Here is a 23,708-nt window from a genome sequence, read left to right as displayed (position 1 = left end):
TCACCTGCCACAACCCCTCTGGCACCTGACCTGGGTGAGCCACCCTCTAGCTGGAAGCCAGGCCGGGTTTCTGTGGCTCTTTTCCAGCCCTCTTCCTACTCCTCTGGCTGTACCCGCTCAGATGCCCCCTTGTCATCTCCCTGCTCTCTCATCATGGGCGACTATTCCCCAAATCCGTTTCTAACCACTGGAATGATAATGTGTAGAAGCCAGGATCTGAACCCAGGCAGTTGGGTTCCAGGGTCTGTGCTCTTAAACCAATATGGCATCTTGCCTATGGTGCCATGTGGTTCTCATTTCTGGGAGACCAAAAGCCCCAGCCCAACCAGTGGTATCCACTCCTGTGCTCCAGCCTTGACCAACCTTTTGGGCAAGGAGGCCTCCTCTGTCTACAGAACAGAGCACCCGCTGCCAACCCCAGGCATTTGGGCTGTTCCTGCTGCCTGGGACGCCCTCCACCCCCTCCCACCATTCTTTTTTTTTTTTTTTTTTTTTTTTTTGCGGTAGGCGGGCCTCTCACTGTTGTGGTCTCTCCCGTTGCGGAGCACAGGCTCCGGCTGCGCAGGCTCAGCGGCCATGGCTCACGGGCCCAGCCACTCCGCGGCATGTGGGATCTTCCCAGACCGGGGCACGAACCCATGTCCCCTGCATCGGCAGGCGGACTCCCAACCACTGCGCCACCAGGGAAGCCCCCCCTCCCACCATTCTTAATCCTCCATGTCTTCTAACGCCCAACACAAGTTCCATCTTTTTTAGTATTTCCATTCTTGTTTCTAGTGTTGCCACAGACTTTTCCCTTATATCTATATTGCTTTGACCATTTCCATAGGAATATAAGAGAAGGAAAGTGTTAACGTATAGAATCATGCCCTATCTTGAACCAGAAGTCTAGCCTAAAGCTATTTATCATTAACTAAAACACAAAATCCTTAACTGAAACACAATCTTTAACTGAAACACAAGAAAACCACAGTGAAGACAACAGTAACACAACAGCAATTTATCGTGCACTTACTGTGTGCTAGGTACCGTGCATGTCACTTTACCTGCATTATCACATTTAATTCCCATGGTGCTATTACTCTGATTTATAGATGAACCATTGGAGGTCTAGAGAGGTGACGTAGCTGGACCAGAATCACACAGCTGGCAGGTGACAGCCCTGGAATGCAACCAACTCCCTTAGAATGCAAAGCTCACCACCTTCACTTCCCCACAGTGGCAAGCCCTTCCCATTTGCTTTCCCAGATCATTTCCTTTAGTTTCGTTCCGTGACATACTACAGTTGGGACTCCCCTGAAGCTCTGGTGGCAGAGAAAACCCTGGTTTCAGGCCTGGCTCTGCCAGTAACTCAGCTGGGTCTGGCTCCTGTCTCTGGGCCTTGGGATCTCCTTGCTCTGGGAGGTGAGGGGTGCACCCTGGTGTGCTTGCAGGCGTGGCATTTCAGGAAGCTGGAAAACTGGGCTGTAGCTATGGATTCTCATTCCCATTGGTGGGATGGAGGGGGGAGTAGGCAGAGGGTCAGTTTTCAGGAAGGGGCCAGTGAGATCAGATAACATTCCAGAGGAGATGAGTATACTTTTCCCTTCCATCTCCACGGTTGATGGAGCCCAACCCAGGGAGGCAGGGAGCTGCTTTTCCCCTCTGCCCAGGGCTCAGTGGCACGCTCTGACTTGGGTACAGACTTTCCTCATGCTCTGGCCTCTCGGGGCCCTCTGTCCCTGCCTAAAGGTACCTGCCCCCAGCTTCTCCTCCCTGCACTGGAGAGCAGCAGCTTGGGAGCCTGGAAAGAAAGACCTTCCTCAGCTGGGCACAGAGGCTCACTTTTCATCCTTTGGGCCAGTGGTCTCAACCAGAGTGGCTTTGCCCCTTGGGGGACATTTGGCGACGTCTGGAGACAGTTCTGGCTGTCTCCTAATGGCAGCCAGGGATGCTGCTAAACATCCCAATTAGACAGGACAGCTTCTCAGGAGAAAGAATCATCTGACTCAAAAGGTCGTCTCTGAAGTTAAGAAACCCCATCTAGACCATCTGCCTGCCAGCTGTAAAATGGGGAGGAAGTGGCCAGCTTTCCTACCAGGATGTAATCGTGCATCTGTTCTCAGGAAGCAGGCAGTGCTGTTTGCTGGGGGTGGTGGCTCTGTTGTAACCCAGGGCAGGAAGGAGCAATGTGATTGACATCCCCCGGCACTGGGGATGGGGAGGAGGAAGACACCCTCTTGGTATTTGCAGCTCTTCAGGAAGAAGGCGCTTTAAAAATGCTGCAGCTTGGAGTGAGCTGCTTTGATAGATGATTGATGAATTTCTGCCAGGTTTTGCTTTAATAGGCTTCCCCCCGCCCAGGGACACGAATATTTTTGAGCATTGAGATTCTAAAGTGACTGATGGAAAAATAATGAAACAGAATAGGCAAGGATGTTGCTCTGGACAAAAGGTGACACTTGAGTGTTAAGGGTCAGTGCTGGGGTGGCAAGGATGTGCCTCGGTGATGCCAGGGAGGGCGAGGGGCTGGTTTGGGGATGTTGCTGGTGTCCAAGCTGCCACCTTCCCAGAGAAGGCCAGCAGTCAGAGCAGCCCTCGCAGGGAGGACTGGTAGGATGACTGGGCAGGTGTGGGAAAGTGTGAGGAGACAGGCTGGGTAGCCTGTGCTGAGCTCAGGTGGCCGTGAGGACGTCCCGGGGCTCCCTGGAAGGGCCCATTGGGACGTCCCTGACCCCATCTCCCAAAGCTGTCTTTAGTCTCAGTGTTCAGTTGGCTGGGAGTCCTCTCAGCAGTGAGCTTCAATTTGTTTCTCTCGGTTGTGGGAATATTGCAACTCCTTGCTTTCCCTTCTTCACACTGGGTAGCAGAAGGCCTAACTCCAGATTTGGGGGTCGTCTTCAGCAGGTGAGGGGGTCTGGTGGTGTTTTGTGTAACTCAAGGTCACGGGCATCCCCTGCAGTGGCCCTCGTGTTCGTCATGGGCCAGGTGGCCGTCACCTCAGCACCACCCTGGCTCGTGGTACTTGAAAAGCATCTCAATCTGAGGAGCCTTGGAGCCTCTGTATAGGCCTGACACTCGTACATCTATGTGTTTCCATCTGTCTTCTCTCTAGGGGCCACTGGAGAGGGCATTGTTTAAAACATAGCTGTAAAACACAGCTTTCACTGTCTTGCTGAAAACTCCTGAGTCACCTCAGTGCCCTCAGGAAAAGGTTCAAACTCCTTAACATGGCTTCTAAGAACACTAATCTGGCTTCTCAGGCGACCCCACACAACAGCTTCACTGAATAAATGCACCTTGTGCATCTCTCGCCTGGGTCTCCGTGCCTTTGCACAAGCCATTCCCTCTGCCCGGCACACCCTTTTCATTGTGTCCCCCCTGGTGAACTCGTATCCACCTGTCAAGTCCCGGCTCTGATGTTCCCTCCTTTCTGCTCCTGTCTCCTCCGTGCTGCTCTCCCAGCTCCTCATAGACTTTTCTGCTCTGACTCAGAAAGCTGCTCCCACTCAATGGACCCTCCTCAGGTCCAGGGACAAGGGCCTCCTCCTCTCTGCCTTTCTGTTGAAATGGAATTGAGTGAATTTGCTTAACATCTGCTCTGGGAGAGATGTCGTGCTAGGCCTTCAGCCACATGTTTCATCGAATCCTCACAACCCCGAGAGGTAAGGATTGCTATTCCCATTTGCAGACAAGGGGGCTGAGCTCAGAGGTTAAACAAGTTGCCCCTGATCCCCCAGCTTATAATCATCATAATAGCTGACACTGAGCATTTCCCCCGGGCAAGGCACTCTCTTGGAGTTCTCTGTGTATTAGCTCATATCATCTTTGCAACAGCCCTGCGCAGTGAGTACTATCATTAGATCCATTTCACAGATGAGGAAACTGAGTTCCAGAGACTCCCCTGGTGATCCAGTGGTAAAGACTCCACACTCCCAATGCAGGGGACCCGGGTTTGATCCCTGGTCAGGAAACTAGATCCCGCGTGCTGCAACTAGGCTAAAGGAGCCTGCATGCCACAACAAAGATCCCATGTGCCACAAGTAAGACCCAATGCAGCCAAATAAATAAATAAGTATTAAAAATCTAAAAAACGGAAAGAAAAGGAACTGAGTTCCAAGGGGACTCAAGGTCATGGAGCCAGTAGGTGGAGGAGGCAGGCTTTGAACCCAGTCAGTCTAGCCTCAGGCTAATTAGCAAGCCTAGGATTTGAACTTAGACTTACTTAGGGAGAGTTGACCCTTACCTATTCCCTTATTTCTCAGGAAAGCCATTGTGCCATCTTTGCACTGCTTGTGAGGGTCCCTGACAGTAGGGCGGGCCTGGAGTTCCATCTTGGTGCTCCTGCAGCTCTGCCCAGCTTCTGGAGAAGGTTGTTTTTCTGTCGAAAATACCTGTTTGTCATTCTGATGGCGCCTTCCTGCCTTGGACCCAGCTGTGTGCTGACCAGCACTGTGGCCGCTTGGGCGTTGGTTCCCCTGAGCCCAGCGGCTTCGTGGCTGACCCCTGTCCTCCTCTGTTGCAGGACACTGCCAGGGGGACGGGTACCGCGTTGGCTTTGGCCGATGTGCAGGGAAAGTGCTGCCTGCTCTCTCACCGGCCTGAGGTTCTCTCTGCTTTCCTGGAAACACAAGCCTTGAGCACTGCCCTCTCCACCTCCCTGCGGGGGACCAGGGGCCCCCACTGAGGCCGCAGGCATGGTTCTTCATTCAATAATAAATAAAGCCGTCGTGTCCCCCCCCGATGCTCTTGAGCCTGGCACGGCTGTGTGTGCGCAGTGTCTCCTCGTGTTCTTGGTTTGGCAAAGGGTCAACGTGTGTACCGCTTCCTTGAGAGACATTCATTAATTTGTTTTCTAGTTTTTATCAGTGAGGCTGAAGGTCTGATGTTTCTCCTCAGACATTCTAGAGCTCCCAGTATTCTCTGGAACATGGAAAAAGAATGGCACTTGTATTAGCTCAGAGTCCTCCAGAGAAACACAACCAAGTGGATGTGTATATATAGAGAGAGACATTTATTTTGAGGAACTGGCTTTTATGATCGTAGAGGCTGGCAAGTCCAAAATCTGCAGGGTGGACCACAGGCTCGAGACCCAGGGAAGAGCTGCAGTTTGAGTCTAATGGTGGTCGGCTGGAGAATCCCCTCTTCCAGGGAGATCAGGCTATTTTCTCTTAAGGCCTTCAGCTGACTAGATGAAGCCCACCCATATTATGGAGGATAATCTGCTTTACTCAAAAGTCCACTGACTTAGATGTTAATCTCATCTGAAAAATACCTTCACAGCCACATCTAGACTGATGTTTGAACAAATATCTGAGTGCCGTGGTTCAGCCAAGTTGACACATAAATTTACGCACCACAGTACCCCTCACGTTCAGTATTTCTTGGGGCCAACTGATGGATGTACGTGGGGTGCAGACTTGGTTCAAGGGCCTTGTAGCCATATCAGCACATGATGAACCTTTGGCTGAGCCCCCAAGTCAAGGGTTCACATACCTGAACTGTGAGAGGGCAGGGAAAGGGCCAGGGGCTTGCTTTTCTCCCCTTGCAAGCCCACCAGAGTCAGGAGAATGAGCCTTGCCCCGTCTCCTCTGCCCTACCCACTGCAGACAGGCAGCCTGGTTCCTGGTGACCACAGGGGAAGAGGATGCCTAGTGACACATCTTGGGCCTAATGGACCCCACACCAGGGCCTGGGAGGATGACTGAGCCCGCGGAGCCTGCCCATTAGATCATGTTACTCATTCATTCATTTATTCACCAAATCGTTATTGAGTGCCTTCTCTGTGCCAGGCACTGTACTAAGCACAAGAGGTGCAGCAGTCACAGAATAGCTGTGACTTATGATGCCCTTGTGCCCTGTGATGAATACTTCCTAGTGGAGGGAGATAGACAGGAAACAAATGGACAAGGAAAAGATATGTATTATTGAAATGGAGTAGGACCCTATGGTCTATGCCCCCCATGTCCTCCGCCTGCCCTCTGTCTGTGGAAAAACTTTAGCCAAAGGATAAGTTTAATCAGAGAAGTGAGAAAATGCAGAAACAAAGGAAAACAGTCAAAGGAGACCAAATAATAATAGTTTAGTCATTAAGCATAGTTAAGGACCTTTAGTTCCTTCTCAAGGGCTATAGATAATATTCTGAGCCATATCCTGTGAGCTGTCTTATAGATACTGAAACCCAAACTAGGTGGAGAAGTTAACTACCTGATGACCAGACTGTAGCCATGACATAAACTGCCACAATTCCGAGAATTGGCCTCAAAGAAATGGAAATAAACCAACCCTGGAACTGAAGATAACTGTACTTGAAACCATCAATATGACGGTGGTCAGACCACCAATGACCAGTTTCAAGATGACTGTCAGAGCTGTTTCTTCATGTAGCCCCCTCCCTCTGTCTATAAAAGCTCTTGCCCCCTGATTGTCGGCTGGGGGGGAGTCAGCCTTAGGACAGGAGTCCGCCGTCCACCCCCACCCCCAGCGTCCAAAGTAAAGCCAACTTTCCTTTCCACCAACCTTGCCTCTTCATTGGCTTTGAGTGGCTAGCAGCCGGACCCCACTTTCGGTTACACTATGACAGATGGGGATAGGTTCTATGGAACAATGGGGGACATGGGTGCTGTTATAAACAGGGTGGTCAGAGAAGGCCTTAGTGCCTGGGGTTCTTCGTGCTTTTTTGCTAGACAGCTGAAGAAAGCAAGGGATCAAGGTAGATGGACATCTGGGGCAGAGTGCTCCAGGCAGAGGGTCCAGCCAGTGCAAAGACCTGAGAGTGGAACATGTTTATCAATTCTAAGGAACATTAAGGTATTTCTTTCTCACCTAAAAGCATTTTGGAGCCAGGAAGTCGAGTTTGTATGGCAACTCCACAGTGTCATTAGGGACCCAGGGTCCTCATCCTCAGCACGTGGGGTTCAACCTCAAGGTCACTGCATGGTGCAAAAAGCTGCTGGAGCTCCAGCCAATACACCCAAGTTCCAGGCTTGCAGAAAGAAAAATTAAAGAGGTGAGGATTGGGGGGATGAAGGGCTGAAGGGCCCTCCTCCTAGATGAGTTAGGTACCCTTTGAGCAGCCTTCCTGGGAACCCCGTACTACACTTTTCTTGCATTTTATTTCCAAGAACATAGTCACAAGACCACACCTCATTGCAAGGAAGGCTGGGAATATAGTCTTTTAATGGAACACATTGCTTCCTCAGCTTAAAATCAGAGCTTGATTGCTAAAGAAGAAGGGGAGAATGAATCCTTGGGGGTGGGGTGCAGCTCGTAGTCTCTGCCACAGACAGGCTGGGAAGCATTGTGCTCCGAGGCTGAACTGGTCTTGCACAGCTGATTTTATTCCATGAAGCTGCGCTCTGGGGCTCTGGGGTCTTCAATGCTTTGCTGATTTCAGTGGAAATCCCCTGCATACGAATGAGTTTCCGTTCCAAGGGTGCGTTCGTAAGTCCAATTTGTTTGAAAGTCCAACAAAGTTAGCCTAGGTGCCCAACTAACACAATCGGCTGTATACTGCTGCTTTTACACTTGCTTCCAGACATCCCGGGCTTGAAATAAACATACTGTACTACTGTACTCTATACAGTACTGCACAGTAAAGTGCACAAAAGCACAACCACTTGTAGAGGATGCACGCACGTGACAATATACTCCAGACACGTGAACTAACAACGTGATTGGACATGCAAACGCACGTTTGCATCTTTGAAAGTTCACAACTTGAAGGTTCGTATGTAGGGGACTTACTGTAGAGTCACCAGGGTCTCCCAGAGCCCAACAATCTAGATAAGATTGATCCAAACACGTATTCTCTGAATTTGGAAGACCAGAGTCTTCCTTGGGTTTGTTCTGAATTCCTGTGGGCTGTGTTCCCAGGGCCACCTCTGCTCCTTGTGTTTGGGATTGTTCCCTTAGCTCTGTGTCCTGGCATCAGCATACATGAGTGACCCATCTTGTTTCCCTCACCTAAATACACCTAAAGAGCTATTGCACATGGCAGATCTTCACCAGAGGTCCCTGGTCGTGGGTCTAGAGTCATTATCAATCCACTTGCCCGCTTGCACCAGGGAGTGCTGATGCCAGCTATGGAGATCACATACTTACCCCTCACTGTGCATTTAATGGGCTTAGGGGCTGGTGATGCTGGATGAGCCCACTGGATCTGGCCCTGGAGTCTGAGACACACACAGGGTGGATGTTAATAGGGGGTCTGGCGTGGGATTTCTCCAGCGATTACTTTCCCTTAACCTTCAGCAACATGAACCTCTTTGTTTTCTAGCCTCGATCTCGAAATTCCCATTGCCAGCTCCAGATGAGAAGTGAATTTAATAGTCTTTAGTTCGGGAACCGAGCTCACTGAAACCTACCTGTGTATAATGGTAATGAAATAGACAAAAATGCTTTTCATGGCCAAATTTTCTCTCTTTAACAATGGTATGTTAAGAACTAGAGACGTTTGATCAAATAGATGGAGCTGACAGATCTGGTGATGAACATCCCAAGGCAAATTGGCTGTAATTATCACTATATCTTCCTTATTAATTCATACTTCATTCACGCCTCCTGTTTTAACCAGTGGACCATGATGAATCTAAATGGATGACTAGGCAACTGAGAATAGAATCCATTTCAAACTTCACTCGATCAGGTGGAGCAAAAGCCCAGTGATGTTTCTGACAGGACACGGCCCGCTGGAGTTTATGCTGGAGGGTGTCAGAGGAAGCTGGCTGGGCTCACGGGCGTGCCACGGTCCAGGGCCTGGCGGGCACTGGGTACCAGGGCCCAGGAGCCCCTGCCCTGGGCGGGTGGGGAGCAAGGAAAGAGGAGCCTTGTTGTTCTCACCATGGGACTTCCCTGCCCTGCGCCTGCTCACTCACACTGGTTGACCTTAAAATGCCATTTAGAGGGCTTCCCTGGTGGTGCAGTGATTGAGAATCCGCCTGCTGATGCAGGCGACACGGGTTCGAGACCTGGTCCGGGAAGATCCCACATGCTGTGGAGCAACTAGTCCCGTGAGCCACAACTACTGAGCCTGCGCGTCTGGAGCCTGTGCGCCGCAACAAGAGAGGCCGCGATAGTGAGAGGCCCGCGCACCACGATGAGGAGTGGCCCCCACTTGCCACAGCTAGAGAAAGGCCTCGCACAGAAACAAAGACCCAACACAGCCAAAAATAAATAAATAAATTTTTTTAAAAAATGTCATTTAGAGCTATTCTGAGGATGAGGGTAGATTTGGGCCAAGATAATGTTTTTGAAGACAAGGGAACTTTAGGATTTTTTTTTTTTGGCTCCACCCCTCAGCATGTGAGATCCTAGTTCCCTGAACAGGGATCGAACCCACGCCCCCTGCATTGGAAGCACGGGGTCTTAACCACTGGGCCCCCAGGGAAGTCTGGGAACTTTAGGATTTTAAGTACCATAATTAATAATTATCTCAAAGAGTCTCGATACCAAAATGGACCTCCAAAGTGTTTACATTTAAATTTTTCTTTTCTGTCTTTAGTTTGGGAGCATGTTCCTTTTAGCAACCCCACAAAAATTAATGTGGCAGGGTTGCATTCCACAGTAAGAGTTTGTTTTCTGTGTGTCTCTCTCTCTCTGTCCTCTCTGATACCCCAGGGCTGAGGGAGAGGCAGAAAGTTACTCAAAGAACTACCGATCTATGGGAGATGGTTACAAATGATGGTTGCTTGAAGGGTCTGTTTTGTCTGTTTGGCTTTGGTTTTTTTCTGCTCTTAGAGAGAAACTAAATAAGACTGGGGCCAGTCTTATTTTGAGGCTGTCTGCCAACAGCACACAAAAGCTGGAACAATAAGACCTTTCTTGAAGCGGGATCTAGATGGAACATCTCTGTGTCTACAGAGGACTTGATCCCAGAGATGAATATACTATTGCTGTCTGTGATTTTTGAGCAATGTCTGTCTTCATTAGATTTTAAGCTCCTGGGGGCAGAGTCAGCTTTTGCTCATGGAAAGTTCTTCATTACCTAGCACAGTGCCTACCTAACACAGAGTAGGCACTCAATATATACTTGTTAAATAAATGAATGAATATCTGGGAGATTATTGGGGACAGGGATTATGTTGTATTCATAAGTCCACCCCTGCTTGGCCAAGAATGCACATGGAGACCCACTTATGTCTCAATATTTAAGAGATACAAGTGAAGCTACAAACTTTTAAATACTCTCTATTCTCCTACCTTGGAATACACATTTTCATAATTACAAAACAAAAATATTTGCAAAGCTATGGTTTTTATATGATTGAAAACTGGCAAAATATCAAATATAAATGAATATAATTATCATTGCACTTGAAGAGTGTTGATGGGCTGGTGATGTTGGAATGAGCGTTAAAGATGTACAAATTCATGAATTGCTATATCAATATTTTTAAAATAAAATTTTATTTTCTAAGTTAGTTTCTCTTGCCTTAATTTCATTGGAATCACTAATTATCCTATCTTAATCAAGCTTTTCACATAATTTGGGTTTTATTGACAGACTAATGTAAATGATTACAAAGTAAATTGAGTTATACTCAAAGTATATGAAATGTAAATACTTTCACCAACACCTTAAATGTTAAAAATTGAAAAATTTATATTCATTTCCAGTTATTTTTCTTTGACATTCAAAATTATCTATTAAAATGAAAAGGCAAGATACAAATTATAATTAAAAAACATCAGCATTTCATATCAAGCTTATTTAAATCAAGTTGAAATGTTTAAATCTATTTTTTTAAATTCGAATAAATCCTATTAAGTGCTTTTTATAAAAATAAAACTATTCATAATCCTAGTGTTCAGTGTCCATCTGGTTGCCAAAGTAAAGAATTAGTATCACGCTCCATTTATGTTATGTCGAGACTTATGTATATTTAAATTAATATGAATTAGTTAACATTGCAAAATGTGCCCTAATTGCCATGTGCAGCTGTTGTGAATCCCTTGCCAGAACCACAAATTGGAAAACAAGAAAATGCATTTTGGGTAGGACTGAAAAATGACACAGGTTGGGGCAAGAATCAGTTGCATCCGTGCTAGGAGGAAGTAGTGAGTGACCTAATCGGTCTCTTCTCTTACCAAAGTGCTTTCACTCCCCCGCCCCCCCTGCAGACGGCTCTGTGACATTCACGTGGGCACTTTTATTTTGAGGACACAGCCCAGAGGTGTGAAGAGGCGTTCCCCTGGGGCCTGGCCAGTATTACTCTTGAGAGGTTATGTAGGATACAGGTGGGGCCGCATCAGGATGAGTCCCAAGAGGAGAGGGGTCCGCGTGCTCTTGAATATATTCATTTGTGTGTATATGTTTGTGATACGCTGAGCCCTCCGGGGCCTGGATCCCAGGGAAAGCCTGCCTATTCCCCAAGCCTAAGGGCACTATTGCTTCTTTACCTCCATCTCTGGACCCCCCCACTGTCTCTGATAGTTTTTGTATAAACGAAGAGACTTGTTCATTTCACATAGCTAGTGAGTAGCAGAGCTGAGGCTGGATTCTGCAACTTTGAACTTCTAGGGCAACACTTTTCTCAGCCTGGCAAATTGTGGTGTTTTGTGGGGGTTTTTTTTGAGAAATGGTAACATTTTATTACCATTAAAACTTCTTTTTATTTGGAAATAATTTCAAACTTACAGAAAGCTTGCAAGAATTAGGATAGTATAAAGAACACCATATAAAGACCACACCAGAAGTCTCTGGCCATATTTAACTAGTGTTAACATTTTACCCCATTTGCTGTGTTATTTGTGCTCTCTCTTTACATGCACATATGTTTATACTCTCCAATATTATATAGGTAAATGTATATATACTCAGACTAGTTTTTCTGTACCATTTAAGGGTAATTTACATATATAGGTCCTTTATCCTTTCCTCATGTTACAGATGAGGAAACCGGGGCTCAGAGAGGCTGAGTTATTTGGGGGTCACATAGCAAGGAAGTAGAGGAGTTGGAACTTGGGACCAGGTTTGTGGGATCTGGTCCAATATTCTTGATGCAAGGTCTTAGATATAGGTGATGGGGTGGGAAGGTGTCAGAAGGGTGGGAAAAGAGGGAGAAGAGTCATTATCAACAACTTATCCCTTGTCTCCCCCCACAGCACGTTTACTTTCAAAGCACTCCCACTCCTGTCCTTTCATTCACATGAGGTTCACACAAAACAGAAAGGGCAAGGCTTTTCCTCCCCTTTTTAAAATCAGGGAACGGAGGCACCGAGAGGTGAAGTGACTTGCTCAAGGTCACACAGCCTTAGAGTGACTAGGACTAGAAGCCAGGTCTTCCTGTCCAATATGAATCTCATAACTGTGCGCTCTCAAGAGGTCACTGGGTGAAATAATTTTGCATGAGGAAAAATTAGTAAAAAAAAAAAAAAGAAAGAAAAAAGAAATGTAAGACCAAAGGAGATAATTATGAAACTATGACCTATCCACTGGATGGAATACTCTGCAGCCAGTAAAAATGATGGCTATAAAGAGTGCTTGATGAAAAGAGAAAGTGTTCATGCTCTAATATGAAGTGATACAACATCATGCACACAGTATGATTTTGACTATTTAAAAATACATGTAAAAAATGCTGGGAGAAAATATATCAAAATGGCGGCTTTGGGGGAGTGGGACTATAAAGTGTTATTTCCCCCCATCCTTCTATTTTTTTCTGTATTTTCCCAAACTTCCAAAATACATATTTCATTTATAACAGGAAAAATATACCCCTCTATATTTTAGTTTAAAAAAATACTGTTGGGAAGCAGCCCCTGTGCCTTTTGTGAACTTGGGGTGATGCACCTTCCAACTCCTTTCCCACGTCACCACGCGCTCCATTGCTGGCCCACTGGGAAGGGGTTGGGGCTCCGGTGAACGTCTGTGCTGGGAGCCTCCAGGGCTAGTGTGCGTGCTACTTTGCATGTTAAGGGCAAGAGTCTCCTCAAAACGACACCACTGTTGTTATGATGGTGGGTGACTGCCCCGTATCCGATGCCAAAAGGTGCGCGTGAGCCAGGGAAGGTGACCGCCCCCTAGGCTCACAGACTGGAATCCGGGCCTCCTGACTCCCGGTCCAGCGCTCTTAGCCCCCCAGACTGGCCCACCACTGCAACACCCACGGCATCCCGAGCGTCTCACCCTGCTGCTCCTGTGAGAGCAGGCAAGGCTAAGGTGAACCTTCTCAGCCCCAGGGGGCCAAATCCTTTCTCGCTTCCATGGGCTGGAAAGCCGGTGGCTGGGGGACAGAGGCACATTCCTGGGCAACCCTGTCCAGAGAGCGCTGAGGTGTCGGTCCTTCGCCGAGGCCGCCGCCCGCGGGCGCCTCAGTCATCCAGGTGCTGCTCTTCCCAGGTGGATGTGGGGATGGCGCTGTAAGGGTCCATGATGACCTTGGCACAGCGAATGATCATCACGACGAGGAAGAGGCAGAGGAAGACGAAGCAGGCCAAGGTCAGTCCTTTGTCCACGTCGACGTAGACGGGCTCAGGCGTGGGGTCCTCCATCTCTCGGCAGCGGCTTCGGGCTCTTCCGCCGGCTCACGGTTGACTGGTACCATCTTCCACCCCTGCAGAGAGCCATAGCAGTGGGGACCGGAGGGTCGTGCCAACTTGCCTGGGGTGCGGGCAGGGCACAGCCCTCCCCCTTCTTATATGTCCCCCTGGCGTGGGAGTCTGCTGCCCCCCCCCCATGAGGGTGAGGAGAGGAAGGGTCACGTGCCTCCTTTTCAGGCACCTACGTGGTCTCAGCCCTGAACCTTATAGGCAACCCGGGTGTCAGGGCCCAGCCAGTGCATCCTAGCGGGTGGGGGAGGTGACAGAGGAGTCCCAGCAGGGGTAGAGTTGGGCTGTAGCAGAAGCACCTGCTGAGGATGGAGCCCCTGAAGTTGAGGCCACTCTCTGAAACCCTTTAGGAGGAGTTCTAATAATGCTTTCAGCTCTGCCAAGCCACTGACTGAGGGTGATCAGAAAGCATTTTATTTTATTTTATTTTATTTTATTTTATTTTATTTTATTTTATTTTATTTTATTTTATTTTATTTTATTATCATTGGTTTTTTTTGTCTGCGCTGCATCGGCTTGCAGGATCTTAGTTCCCCCACCAGGGATCGAACCCGTGTCCTCTGCAGTGGGAGCGCAGAGTCCTAACCACTGGGAAGGACTAACCACAGGGAATTCCCTAATCACAGGGAATTCCCCAGAAAGATTTTTTAAAATTAGGTAATTAATATATACATATATATATATATATTTTTTTTTTTTTTTTTTCTTTTTTGGCAGTACGCGGGCCTCTCACTGTTGTGGCCTCTCCCCTTGCGGAGCGGAGCACAGGCTCCGGACGCGCAGGCTCAGCGGCCACGGCTCACGGGCCCAGCCGCTCCGCGGCATTGGGATCCTCCCGGACCGGGGCACGAACGCGCGTCCCCTGCATCGGCAGGCGGACTCTCAACCACTGCGCCACCAGGGAAGCCCAATATATATTTTTTAAAGCAGTAGAACTTAACGTTTCAAATGAAAATGAACGTTGAATACCAATACATGAATAGACCGAAGAGGAGCTGCTGTCCCAGAGTTGGGTGGGCAGGCAGCATGGAGGGTCTGCATCCCTTCCCCCTCTATGGGGGCCTCCTGGGACTCCTGAGGGACTTTTGCTGAGCCCCAGAGTCACAGCTGGAAAACTGCGGGTGTGGCGGAAGAACAGTTTTGGCAGAGTCAGGTGGACCCCGAGCCCAGCTGCCTTGCAGTGCAGTCCTGGGCAGTGTAAGGTTATCCTTGTATCAGGCCTACGCCTCCCTGCTGTGATAATACAGGGCGCAAGGCTGCCTCACAAGGGTGTGACGGTTCAGTGCATCTAGCATGGTCCCTGGCCCTGTGGGTGCCCCAGAGCAGGCCAAGATGGCAGGTCACGTCCTTGCAGCCCAGCGGTCAGGGAGAGCTTAGGACAAGGGGCACTGCTGCTTGTTATCATCACCCCCCTCCCCTGCCCGCCCCCCCACTGAATTTTCAGAGCCCTTGAGCTGTACATTGTGCTTTCACATCCAGTTTATTATTTGATCCTCACGACAGCCCAGGAGGCATGTTAGCCGTGTATCAATATGCCCATTTTATAAATGTGGAAACTGAGTCACAGAAAGGGGGAAATGACTTACCCAAGGTCCCACATCCCAAACCCTAGGCCTCTGCATGCCTCTCTCTTCTCTGATGGAAAGTAAAGTGAGGACCCATCTTCCCCACCCACTTTGCAACTTCAGAAGGGCACCTAGGCAACCCTGGGCTGGCTGGTCCTGGCACATCTGTAACCACAGGTGACTCTGCTTTCCCCTCCTTTTTTTTTTTTTTTTTTAAAGCTTTTCTGGCCGCGCCACATGGCATGCGGGATCTTAGTTCCCTGGCCAGGAACCCATGCCCCCTGTGTTAGAGGCGCTGGACCGCCAGGGAAGTCCCGCTTTCCCCTCTTTCAGACCTCGTCTCCATCCTCACCCCTTCCCAGAGGGCACTGACCTGCTTGTCGGAGTGATCACCACTTCACAAGGGCCACTGGGTGGGCTCGCGTCCTGGGTGGGGCTGCTCCAGGAGGGAGGGGGAGTGACCAGACATCACAGCTGGGAGTCAGAGAGAGCAGTGGCCTTTCCCTTATAGAGCAGGTACCCACACTGCCAGCAGCTGGAACAGAATAGGACAGAAGAAGGTTGATTACCTCCCAAGATGCCCACTCCCAGTCATGAGCTGGGCTGGCAGGAAGGTCTGGCCTGGGCAGCTTCTCCCTGGGCATGGTGGTGGGAACGGCCACAGTTTATTCTGATGCTGTTTTTTCTTTCCTTTTCTCTTTTAAAAAATATAACATTAGAAAAAAATGTGGTGAAATATACATGACATAAAATGTACCATAGTGAGGGTGGTTAAGTGCACAGTTCAGTGGCTTTAGGACATTAAATCGTTGTACAGCCATCAGCCCCATCCATTTCCAGAAATCCTTTCATCTTACAAAACTGAAACTCTGTGCCCATGAATCAGCTGGGCTGAACTGGGAGATTGGGATTGACATACATACATTACTATGTATAAAACAGATAACTAATGAGAAACTGCTGTATAGCACAGGGAACTCTACTCAGTGCTCTGTGGTGACCCAAGTGGGAAGGAAATCCAAAAAAGAGGGGATATATGCATATGTACAGCTGATTCACTTTGCTGTACAGTAGAAACTAACACAACATTTTAAAGCAACTATACTCCAATAAAAATTTTTTTAAAATTGTGGTAAAATATACATGACATAAAATTTACCACAGTGACTGTTTTTAAGTGCACAGTTCAGAGGCTTTAGGACGTTCAAATCGTTGTATAGCCATCACCACCATCCATCTCCAGAACTCTTTTCATCTTGCAAAACTGAACTCTGTGCCCAGGAAACAACGGGTCCCCATTCCCCTTTCTCCTCAGTCCCTGGCATCCACAGTTCTATGCTCTAGGTACCTCATATAAGTGGAACGATACAGTATTTTTCTTTTTGTGACTGGCTTATTTCATTTAGTGTAATGTCCTCAAGAGTCATTCAGTGAATGTCAGAATCTTCTCTCTTTTTTAGAGGCTGAATAAATATTCTATTGTATGCATATACCACGTCTTGTTTATCCATTCAGCCACTGATGGACACTTGGGTTGTTTCCATCTCTTGGCTATTGTGAATAATGCTGCCGTGAACATGGGTGTACAAATATCTCTTTGAGACCCTGCTGCAATTCTTTTTTTGGAACAGAGAACATGCTTTACTGAGGAGTAGATATAGAACAGCACATTCTACCACATGTGGGGAAGGGTTAGCTTCTGTAAAAGGCCTTTACCCCTTAAGAAAACCCCCAGTGAAGTTGCTTTTGGATACATTTTAACAGTGACACTGAAACTGGCAGGGAGCTGCCCTGAACATGCTTAAAATTAGCTTCCCCCAACCCACAGTGAATATAAGCAGTGTACAAAGATGACAAGAGAAAGGCACAAAAGACCAGAGTTGGGATTGTGGTGAGGGCCCCACACGAAGACAGTGGTGTTGTAGGAAAGGGTGACGTGTCATACATCAAAAGCTGCCCCAAGGTAGCAGGTTATAATGGGCTAGAGAGAAATTAGAGGGAGCATCTCTTCCTTCACTTAAACAACACCAAAAATAGGAGACCAGAGAATGGGGGGGGATGGTGGTAAATCCCCAAAAGGAAATGGAGGAGGAGTTCTTGGAAGGGCATAAGCACTTTAGTCCTAGAGGGAGGGTGAGGCACTGTTGAAAAGGGAAGCAAACCCTGGCAGCGGTGACCATTCTGCCTTGATGAGCCATGGGCCGAGGCACGGAAGTCATTTTCAGTCACTTCTCCAAGGATGTTCAGACAAAAGCAATGTAACTTATGTGGAAGTATAGGTGTGCTATATCAGACTGGTGCTGGTGAAAAGGTCTCTGCAGTATAATTAACCAGTTAACATGCAGCATGGAAGGGAGATCTGGAAATTATTTGGGCACCTGCAAACGTAAAAACGGGCAGGGAGTAAAGAGAAGAAAACCTTCACTACTGAGCACTTTCTGGTGAGGCAAAGAATAGTATTCCATTCCCTTCCACCAAGACGTTCCCCACTGCCCACAGGTGACCTCAAATCCAAATACAGAATCACCACCTCTCAATTCTTTTCTCCATCTCATTCAGATAATGTGCCGTAACCAAGACTAATCCCTGCGAGTCTTCAAAAGTATTTGGCTCTGGTCAGCCTGATACTGATCAAAAACAGGTCTTTCAGTAAAAATGGAGGAAAAAACTTAAAGGGAGTTGAAATCCAAAGGGAAGGGACCCCTCCCAGCACACACACACACTCGGAAGTGTTACCTCTTCCCTGCCCCTCCAAAACCACACGTAAGGAGTAACTGGGAAGGTCCTGGTGGCGGTAACCACAGTTGGTGGCCTGGTGACGGTCGGGTGGCAAGAAGCACTATTACAAAGTTTAGAAGACACGACACGACCTCATGCGGCCAGAGGAGAGAACCAGTGACTGGACAGGTACAGTACCAAAACAGAACACCTTGGGTCAGTGCTACGAGGGATCTGCACTCAAGTCTGATAGAGATCCCATCCAGGCAACCTCACTGAGGCCGAACAACAGCTCCTCAGAACCAGCATCTGCAGTGTACACGAAGGTCAGAGCCAGGACAGTCCTGAGCGGGATGGCCTTCCCAAAGGATACTACACTTGACAATCACAAGAGCAACAGAAATGACAGACAGATCCCTAGAGTACGGATTCCTGCTGCTGGGGTTTGCTGGCTCGGAGTAACCGGTCACTTTAAGTGCCCTTTGGAGGGTTCCCTTTTAAACAGCGTGGCTCCATGGTTTTATTGGAGTTGGATCTTTTGGCCTCTTTGGCTATCCACTCATCAATCATGTCCTGTCTCTTCAAAACTAGGTGTTTTCCTTTCCAATATTTGAGCACCTGAAGGGCTTGCAGAGTGCTGACAATGTCCACAGGATTCACAGCTGTGTCCTGGCTAATTTCTTTGATAGAAATCTCTTTGCCTTGGAAATTATGCAGGTAACGAAGAAGCACTTCTTCCAGTAACTGCTGTAGCTTATGAGCCCCAGATCTGAGAGTGGACGTTTTGGGGAGCCAACTTTTTCTTCCACTTCGGAAAGCAAATAACTGAAATCAGTGAGCATCTTGCCATAGCCCTGACTCATGTACTGAGGCATGGTAAGGATACAGGATACATCGTGGTGGAGGAATGAATTCTTTTCCTCGGAAAACTATCCAATCAGGTGACAACCAGTGATGTCTGCTTCTGTCATAACATAGAACAGGAAGGGTTCTACGTCATAATGTAATGTCTTGTGGTCCAGAAAAACCTTGGCCGACAGGCACAGTTTTTGGCAGATCTTGTTTTTCTTGCCATCCACTTCGAACACAGAGATTGAACCTTTGCATTATATCTCATCTCCGGGTGTGTGTTTCCACACACAATTAGCCATGTGTCAGCGGACTATTGTCTGGCTCTCCACGTATTTTAAACAGAATTCACACATGTAAAGACATCCCAGTCGTGCATATTCCTCAGGATAGGGAGAATGGTACCAAGTATCAAGCTCATAGCGACCAAAAGCAATCGTATTAATCATGTTTCTCCCCTCTGTGATTTGGCCTTGCAGCCTTAACTTCTCCAGACCCTCTGAAGCCCGGGCTTGTGCTCTTTCGGAAAGATCCAAGTCACACTCGCTAGTCAGGTTTTCCAAGAGAGGTTCCCGAGTGTTCCCATAGGTCTGCCTGTGTTCCATATATTTCTCTTTCTGTTCTTTGCTCAGCCCAGAATTTCTTTTCTTCCCGAGTTCAGCAACCTTTTCCTTATATCGCAGCTGCCTCTCTGTTGGTGCCGGGTTACATGCCCGTTGTCGCCATCTTGCCTGTGGGACAGCATCCTTTCTTCTCTCTGCTTATCCTGGCTCTGTGCTCTCACCTTGCATTTATCAGCTGAGAGGTTATGATAGAGAGGGCATCCTGATGTAGAGAAATGTCTCTCGTGTTTTCCTGTAAGGTGTCCTGGGGAGTTACAGCCTGGTGCAGGACCGTTCATACTGAAATTGTAGCTTTCATGGAAGTGGCAGCGCTTGCGGCGATGAGAGAGATCGCTGCCCGAGTCCTTCAGGGACATGTCCTTGGCAGTGCTCTCCTCGTGAGAGCTGGGGCTGGAGATGTCTATATCAGACTCAGAAGAAGGGGTATTTCCAGCTGTTGTGCGAGGTGGAGACTCATCATGATCAGCCGTATTTTTAGTTTCTCAATCTGAAAAGTCAACCGCTTGCTCACTTTCTGAGCCAGATGAACGAGTCTGCCAAAGCGGGCATTTTCTCGGAGTCGCTGGGTAGGCTGTTGCTGAGTATGCATCACTCTCCTGGTAGAGTAAGCAGGCTCCTTGGTGCTGAAAGACTGCAAATTTCCAACAGGACTGGAATCTTGGGAACTCTGGCTTAGCCGGGCTGAGGAGCGGGTGACTTGGGCAGATGGCCGGGATGTGCCATCACTCTCTGAACTGTCTGTGTGCTCGAGATGTGTAGAAAAAGCGGAATCTTCGGTTCCATCTGAACTACTGCCTGCGTTCCTCTTCCTTTGCGGCGTTGCTGGAGGCTGCGCCCCCCCCCCCCCCCGTTCCGATTCAGGCAGCGGCGGCGGCAGTAGGAACGGTGGCTCCGGCGGGCTCCGTGGCGGCCTCTGTAGCGTCCCAATCCTGCGGACGATCCCAAGTGCCTCCTGCTTCACAGCGTCTAGAGCCTTCTCCTGTTGCAATTCTTTTGCACAAGTGGAATTGCTGGATCAACGGTAATTCCATTTTTAATTTTTTGAGGATTAAATTTAACATCGTTGTATGAAACAGTACTTATACACAGTTCAAAATTCAAAAAGTACAAGAAGAAAACCACGAAGAGCAGTTTTTAACGACTTCTCTCTCCAGGCAATCCAGTTCATTTCCAGACAACTACGGTTATGAGGGCCTCAGACATCCCTCTCTTCTGGAGGTATTCAATACATAGACATTGTATTTGCAACTATTTGCATGGTGTTTACGTTGTATTGGGTATCCTGAGGAATCTAGAGACGATTTAAAGTATGCAGAAGGACGTGCATAGATTACATGCAAATACTATGCCATCTTATATAACGGATTTGAGCATCTGTGGATTTTGGTATCCAGTGGAATCCTGGAACAGACTCCCCACAGCTACTGAGGGACACTTGTATTGCCTAATCATGTTTGCTTTGGCTTTTCTTTTTCCAGAAATATATCCTTCTGTTGTAGGTACTACAGCATGCAGGACCACTTCCTCTCACCCTATCCAGTGGTGACACCATTTTCAGTGTGGTGTACATTTTCCACTCAGGGCACCCACGGGACTTTTAGGGTTCCTTGCACCATACTTTGAAAATACGGATCTAGTCCCCCTCTCTCCATTTCAGAAACGAAGAGACTGGAATCTAGGGAGGAGGAGGGGTTTTCTCAGCATCTCAGAGTGACAGCATAGCTGACCTTGGAGCACACTCACATTTCTGACCCCAGCCAGGCCTGTGCTTTGGGCCACATGCACTGATGCCACATGGTCCTTGGTGGCTCTCAGGGATGGAGGGACATGCTGGAGTTTCATGCTCTTGTGTTTCACAGCTGCACCCAGTGTGACCTCTCAAACACAGACTCTGAAATCCCTGGACAACGGTCTGCCTTAAGTTAATATCAGATACCCTGCACCAATTGTAAAAGTCAGACCTCAGAGAAATTGTCTCGTGACCGTCCCGTGTCTTGTATGGAGCGAGAATTGGTCTCTATAACCTGGAAACATGCCCCAGAGGAAGATTATCAGCATTTTCTGGATGCTTCCAGCTGGAATGAATTCCAAGAGCTTGTATGCAAAGAACAGATTCATCTTGCCGCCCTCCAGATGGAGTGTGCTCATTAATCTTAATTACTGGGCTGGCACATGTCCCTTCCAGCCCCATTTCCCAGGGAGGAGCTGACACCCAGGGGCGATGCAACAGTGAACTCAGCTGCCGTCCCCTGGGAGCTGTGGAGCCGGCCTTCCCAGGGGCCAGCTCAGCGGTCCCCAACAGAGCTGACCCATCCTTCAGCATCTGCCACGCTCTTGGGGTGGCTGCAGGGGAGCTTGCTTGAGTCCGGGGTTCTGATCTGGGAGAGTGAATGACCCTGAAGGGGAATGGCTTCCGGGCTGACCCAGCACACCTGTCGAAGTGAGCGGCTTTAGGGTTGGGGGGTAGAAGATCCAAATGGAAAAGAGTCCTGCCAGATGCCATGGGAAAGTCACAGGACAAAGTGACCAGTCCAAATATAGGCCCTGGAAACAAGTATCTCAGTCAGGGGTTTAGGAAAAAAACAAGCAATAGGGCAGCCACAGTTCAAAGGGTACACAAATAGAGGATTTGCATACAAATGTGTGTGCTGCTCCAGGGCTGGGAGTGGGGTGCTCAAGACCTTACTCTCTGGGCTGACATATTTATTTCTGTACATAAGTGTGTCTTACCTGCTAGGGCTGCCATAACAAAATACCACCGACCCGACCGTGTGGCTTAAACAACAGAAATTAAGTTTCTCACAATTCTGGAGGCGAGAAGTCCCAGATCAAGATCTGGCAGGTTTGGTTTTTGGTGAGAGCTTTTCTCCCTGGCTTGCAGACAACCCTCCTTCTCTCTGTGTCCTCACATGGCCTTTCTTCAATGTATTGGGTTAGCCATAAATTTCATTCGGGTTTTTCTGTAACATCTTACGGAAAACCCAAACAAACTTTTTGGCCAGCCCAATAGGAGCACGGAAAGAGGGAGGGAGACATTGCCCCCTCTTCCTCTTCTTATAAGGGGAAAGAAATTGCACAAAGACATGGAGAGGACTTCCCTGGTGGCGCAGTGGTTGAGAGTCCACCTGCTGATGCAGGGGACAAGGGTTCAAGCCCTGGTCCGGGAAGATCCCACATGCCGCGGAGCAACTAAGCCTGTGCACCACAACTACTGAGCCTGCGCTCTAGAGCCCACATGCCACAACTACTGAAGCCCGCGCGCCTAGAGCCCATGCTCCACAACAAGAGAAGCCACCACAATGAGAAGCTTGCACACTGCAATGAACAGTAGTCCCCGCTCGCTGCAACTAGAGAAAGCCCACGCGCAGCAATGAAGACCCAACGCAGCCAAAAATAAATAAAAGTAAAAAAAAAAAAAAAAAGATACAGAGAGTTTCATCAGTGGTCTTGCTGAGGCTGTAGCATCAAGAACTGAGGCATGGAACCTGGTGTAGTGGGAGCTCTAGATCTTGCCCTCCCCAGCCTGCTGATCCATCAGGCATGACAGTCACAGCAACAAGAGAAGCCAGAGCAAGCACATCAGTAGAGACCATGAGAGGCAATGAGAAGAGAACAGGGGCAAGGCTGTTCTCGTCCTTACACTAAAAGATCCATTACTTGTGGTAAACTTAGTGAACTTCTGTTCCTTATAGAATCACACTCAAATAGAAAACACCTGAAAAAAATCATCTTCATTTCTGGAAGGCAATGTGCTGAATAATGCCAGGAAGGGCACTAGCTTTCTACTGGTTATGAGGAGCAGGTTAAAAAATAAGATAATGCTACATTGTTATAGTGTATATATATATATAATGCTATATAAGGCAATGTGACACCACAGGAAAACTCAGACTCTGGACACATGGATGTGGGTTCGAATTCTGACTTCACTGTTTACTAGTGGAGGATCTTGAAAAAGTTGCCCCCGTTAAGACTCAATCTCCTTGCCTATAAAATAGGGCTAATTATGCCTATCTCACGGGGTTGGCATGTGGATCAAATGCAAGAATGGTCCTTTCCTGGCCCAGATCTTTCCCGTTCTCCCATGAGCGCAGGGACAAAACGCACTTGGAAAGCTTTCCATTCCTCTTGGTCTACTCAGAGCCTGCTCTCTGATTTTTTTTTACCTCCTTTGATAAGCTTGCTTTCAGACTCCCCTCTATTTGTCCGCACACCCTGTTCCCAAGTCACCTGCTTGGTTCATGGGTTCAGTGTGCATACGGGGATGTGGAGTTGAGTCACCCAGACTCTCTTGGTCTCAGGGTGGCCTGCAGGTCTCTCTGCCCCTCCCGACAGCTCAGAACATCCTTCTGGTATCCTCCCTGTGCTGACTCCTGCTTGTGCTTTCCACTGAAAGGTAGAAGATGACTACACAGCTACCCTC

General features: G+C 48.3%; 2 protein-coding genes, 1 long non-coding RNA gene and 1 pseudogene across 4 annotated transcripts in view; 1 reads left to right on the top strand and 3 right to left on the bottom strand.

Annotated features, from left to right (window-relative positions):
• FAH (fumarylacetoacetate hydrolase) overlaps positions 1–4,753 on the top strand; it is a 31,077-nt gene extending 26,324 nt beyond the window's left edge. The window contains exon 14 of the mRNA XM_059056433.2: positions 4,505–4,753. Within this exon, the coding sequence (XP_058912416.1) occupies positions 4,505–4,584 (80 nt within the window). The 3' untranslated portion in view covers positions 4,585–4,753. The remainder of the gene's footprint in view (positions 1–4,504) is intronic.
• LOC136793853 (uncharacterized) overlaps positions 1–23,708 on the bottom strand; it is a 49,060-nt gene that overhangs the window by 2,922 nt on the left and 22,430 nt on the right. The window contains exons 1-2 of one of the 2 annotated variants that reach the window (XR_010839856.1): positions 4,226–4,998; positions 1,047–1,162 (exon numbers count right to left, since the gene is read on the bottom strand). This is a non-coding gene — a long non-coding RNA (uncharacterized lncRNA). Of the gene's footprint in view, positions 1–1,046; positions 1,163–4,225; positions 4,999–23,708 lie in introns of those variants that run through there. The other variant, XR_010839857.1, reaches the window with a different exon arrangement.
• The window catches only part of CTXND1 (cortexin domain containing 1), a 38,446-nt gene continuing 25,439 nt past the window's right edge, over positions 10,702–23,708 (bottom strand). Inside the window, exons 2-3 of the mRNA XM_067030074.1 lie at positions 15,469–15,630; positions 10,702–13,535 (exon numbers count right to left, since the gene is read on the bottom strand). Of these exons, the coding sequence (XP_066886175.1) occupies positions 13,294–13,473 (180 nt within the window). The 5' untranslated portion in view covers positions 13,474–13,535; positions 15,469–15,630 and the 3' untranslated portion in view covers positions 10,702–13,293. The remainder of the gene's footprint in view (positions 13,536–15,468; positions 15,631–23,708) is intronic.
• On the bottom strand, positions 18,285–19,641 carry LOC131752904 (histone acetyltransferase KAT7 pseudogene; annotated as a pseudogene).

The sequence above is a fragment of the Kogia breviceps genome, chromosome 3 (assembly GCF_026419965.1).
Source record: "Kogia breviceps isolate mKogBre1 chromosome 3, mKogBre1 haplotype 1, whole genome shotgun sequence".
Lineage (NCBI taxonomy): Eukaryota > Metazoa > Chordata > Mammalia > Artiodactyla > Physeteridae > Kogia > Kogia breviceps.
The sequence above is the reverse complement of the archived record's forward strand: the minus strand, read 5'-3'. Positions and strand labels throughout refer to the sequence as shown.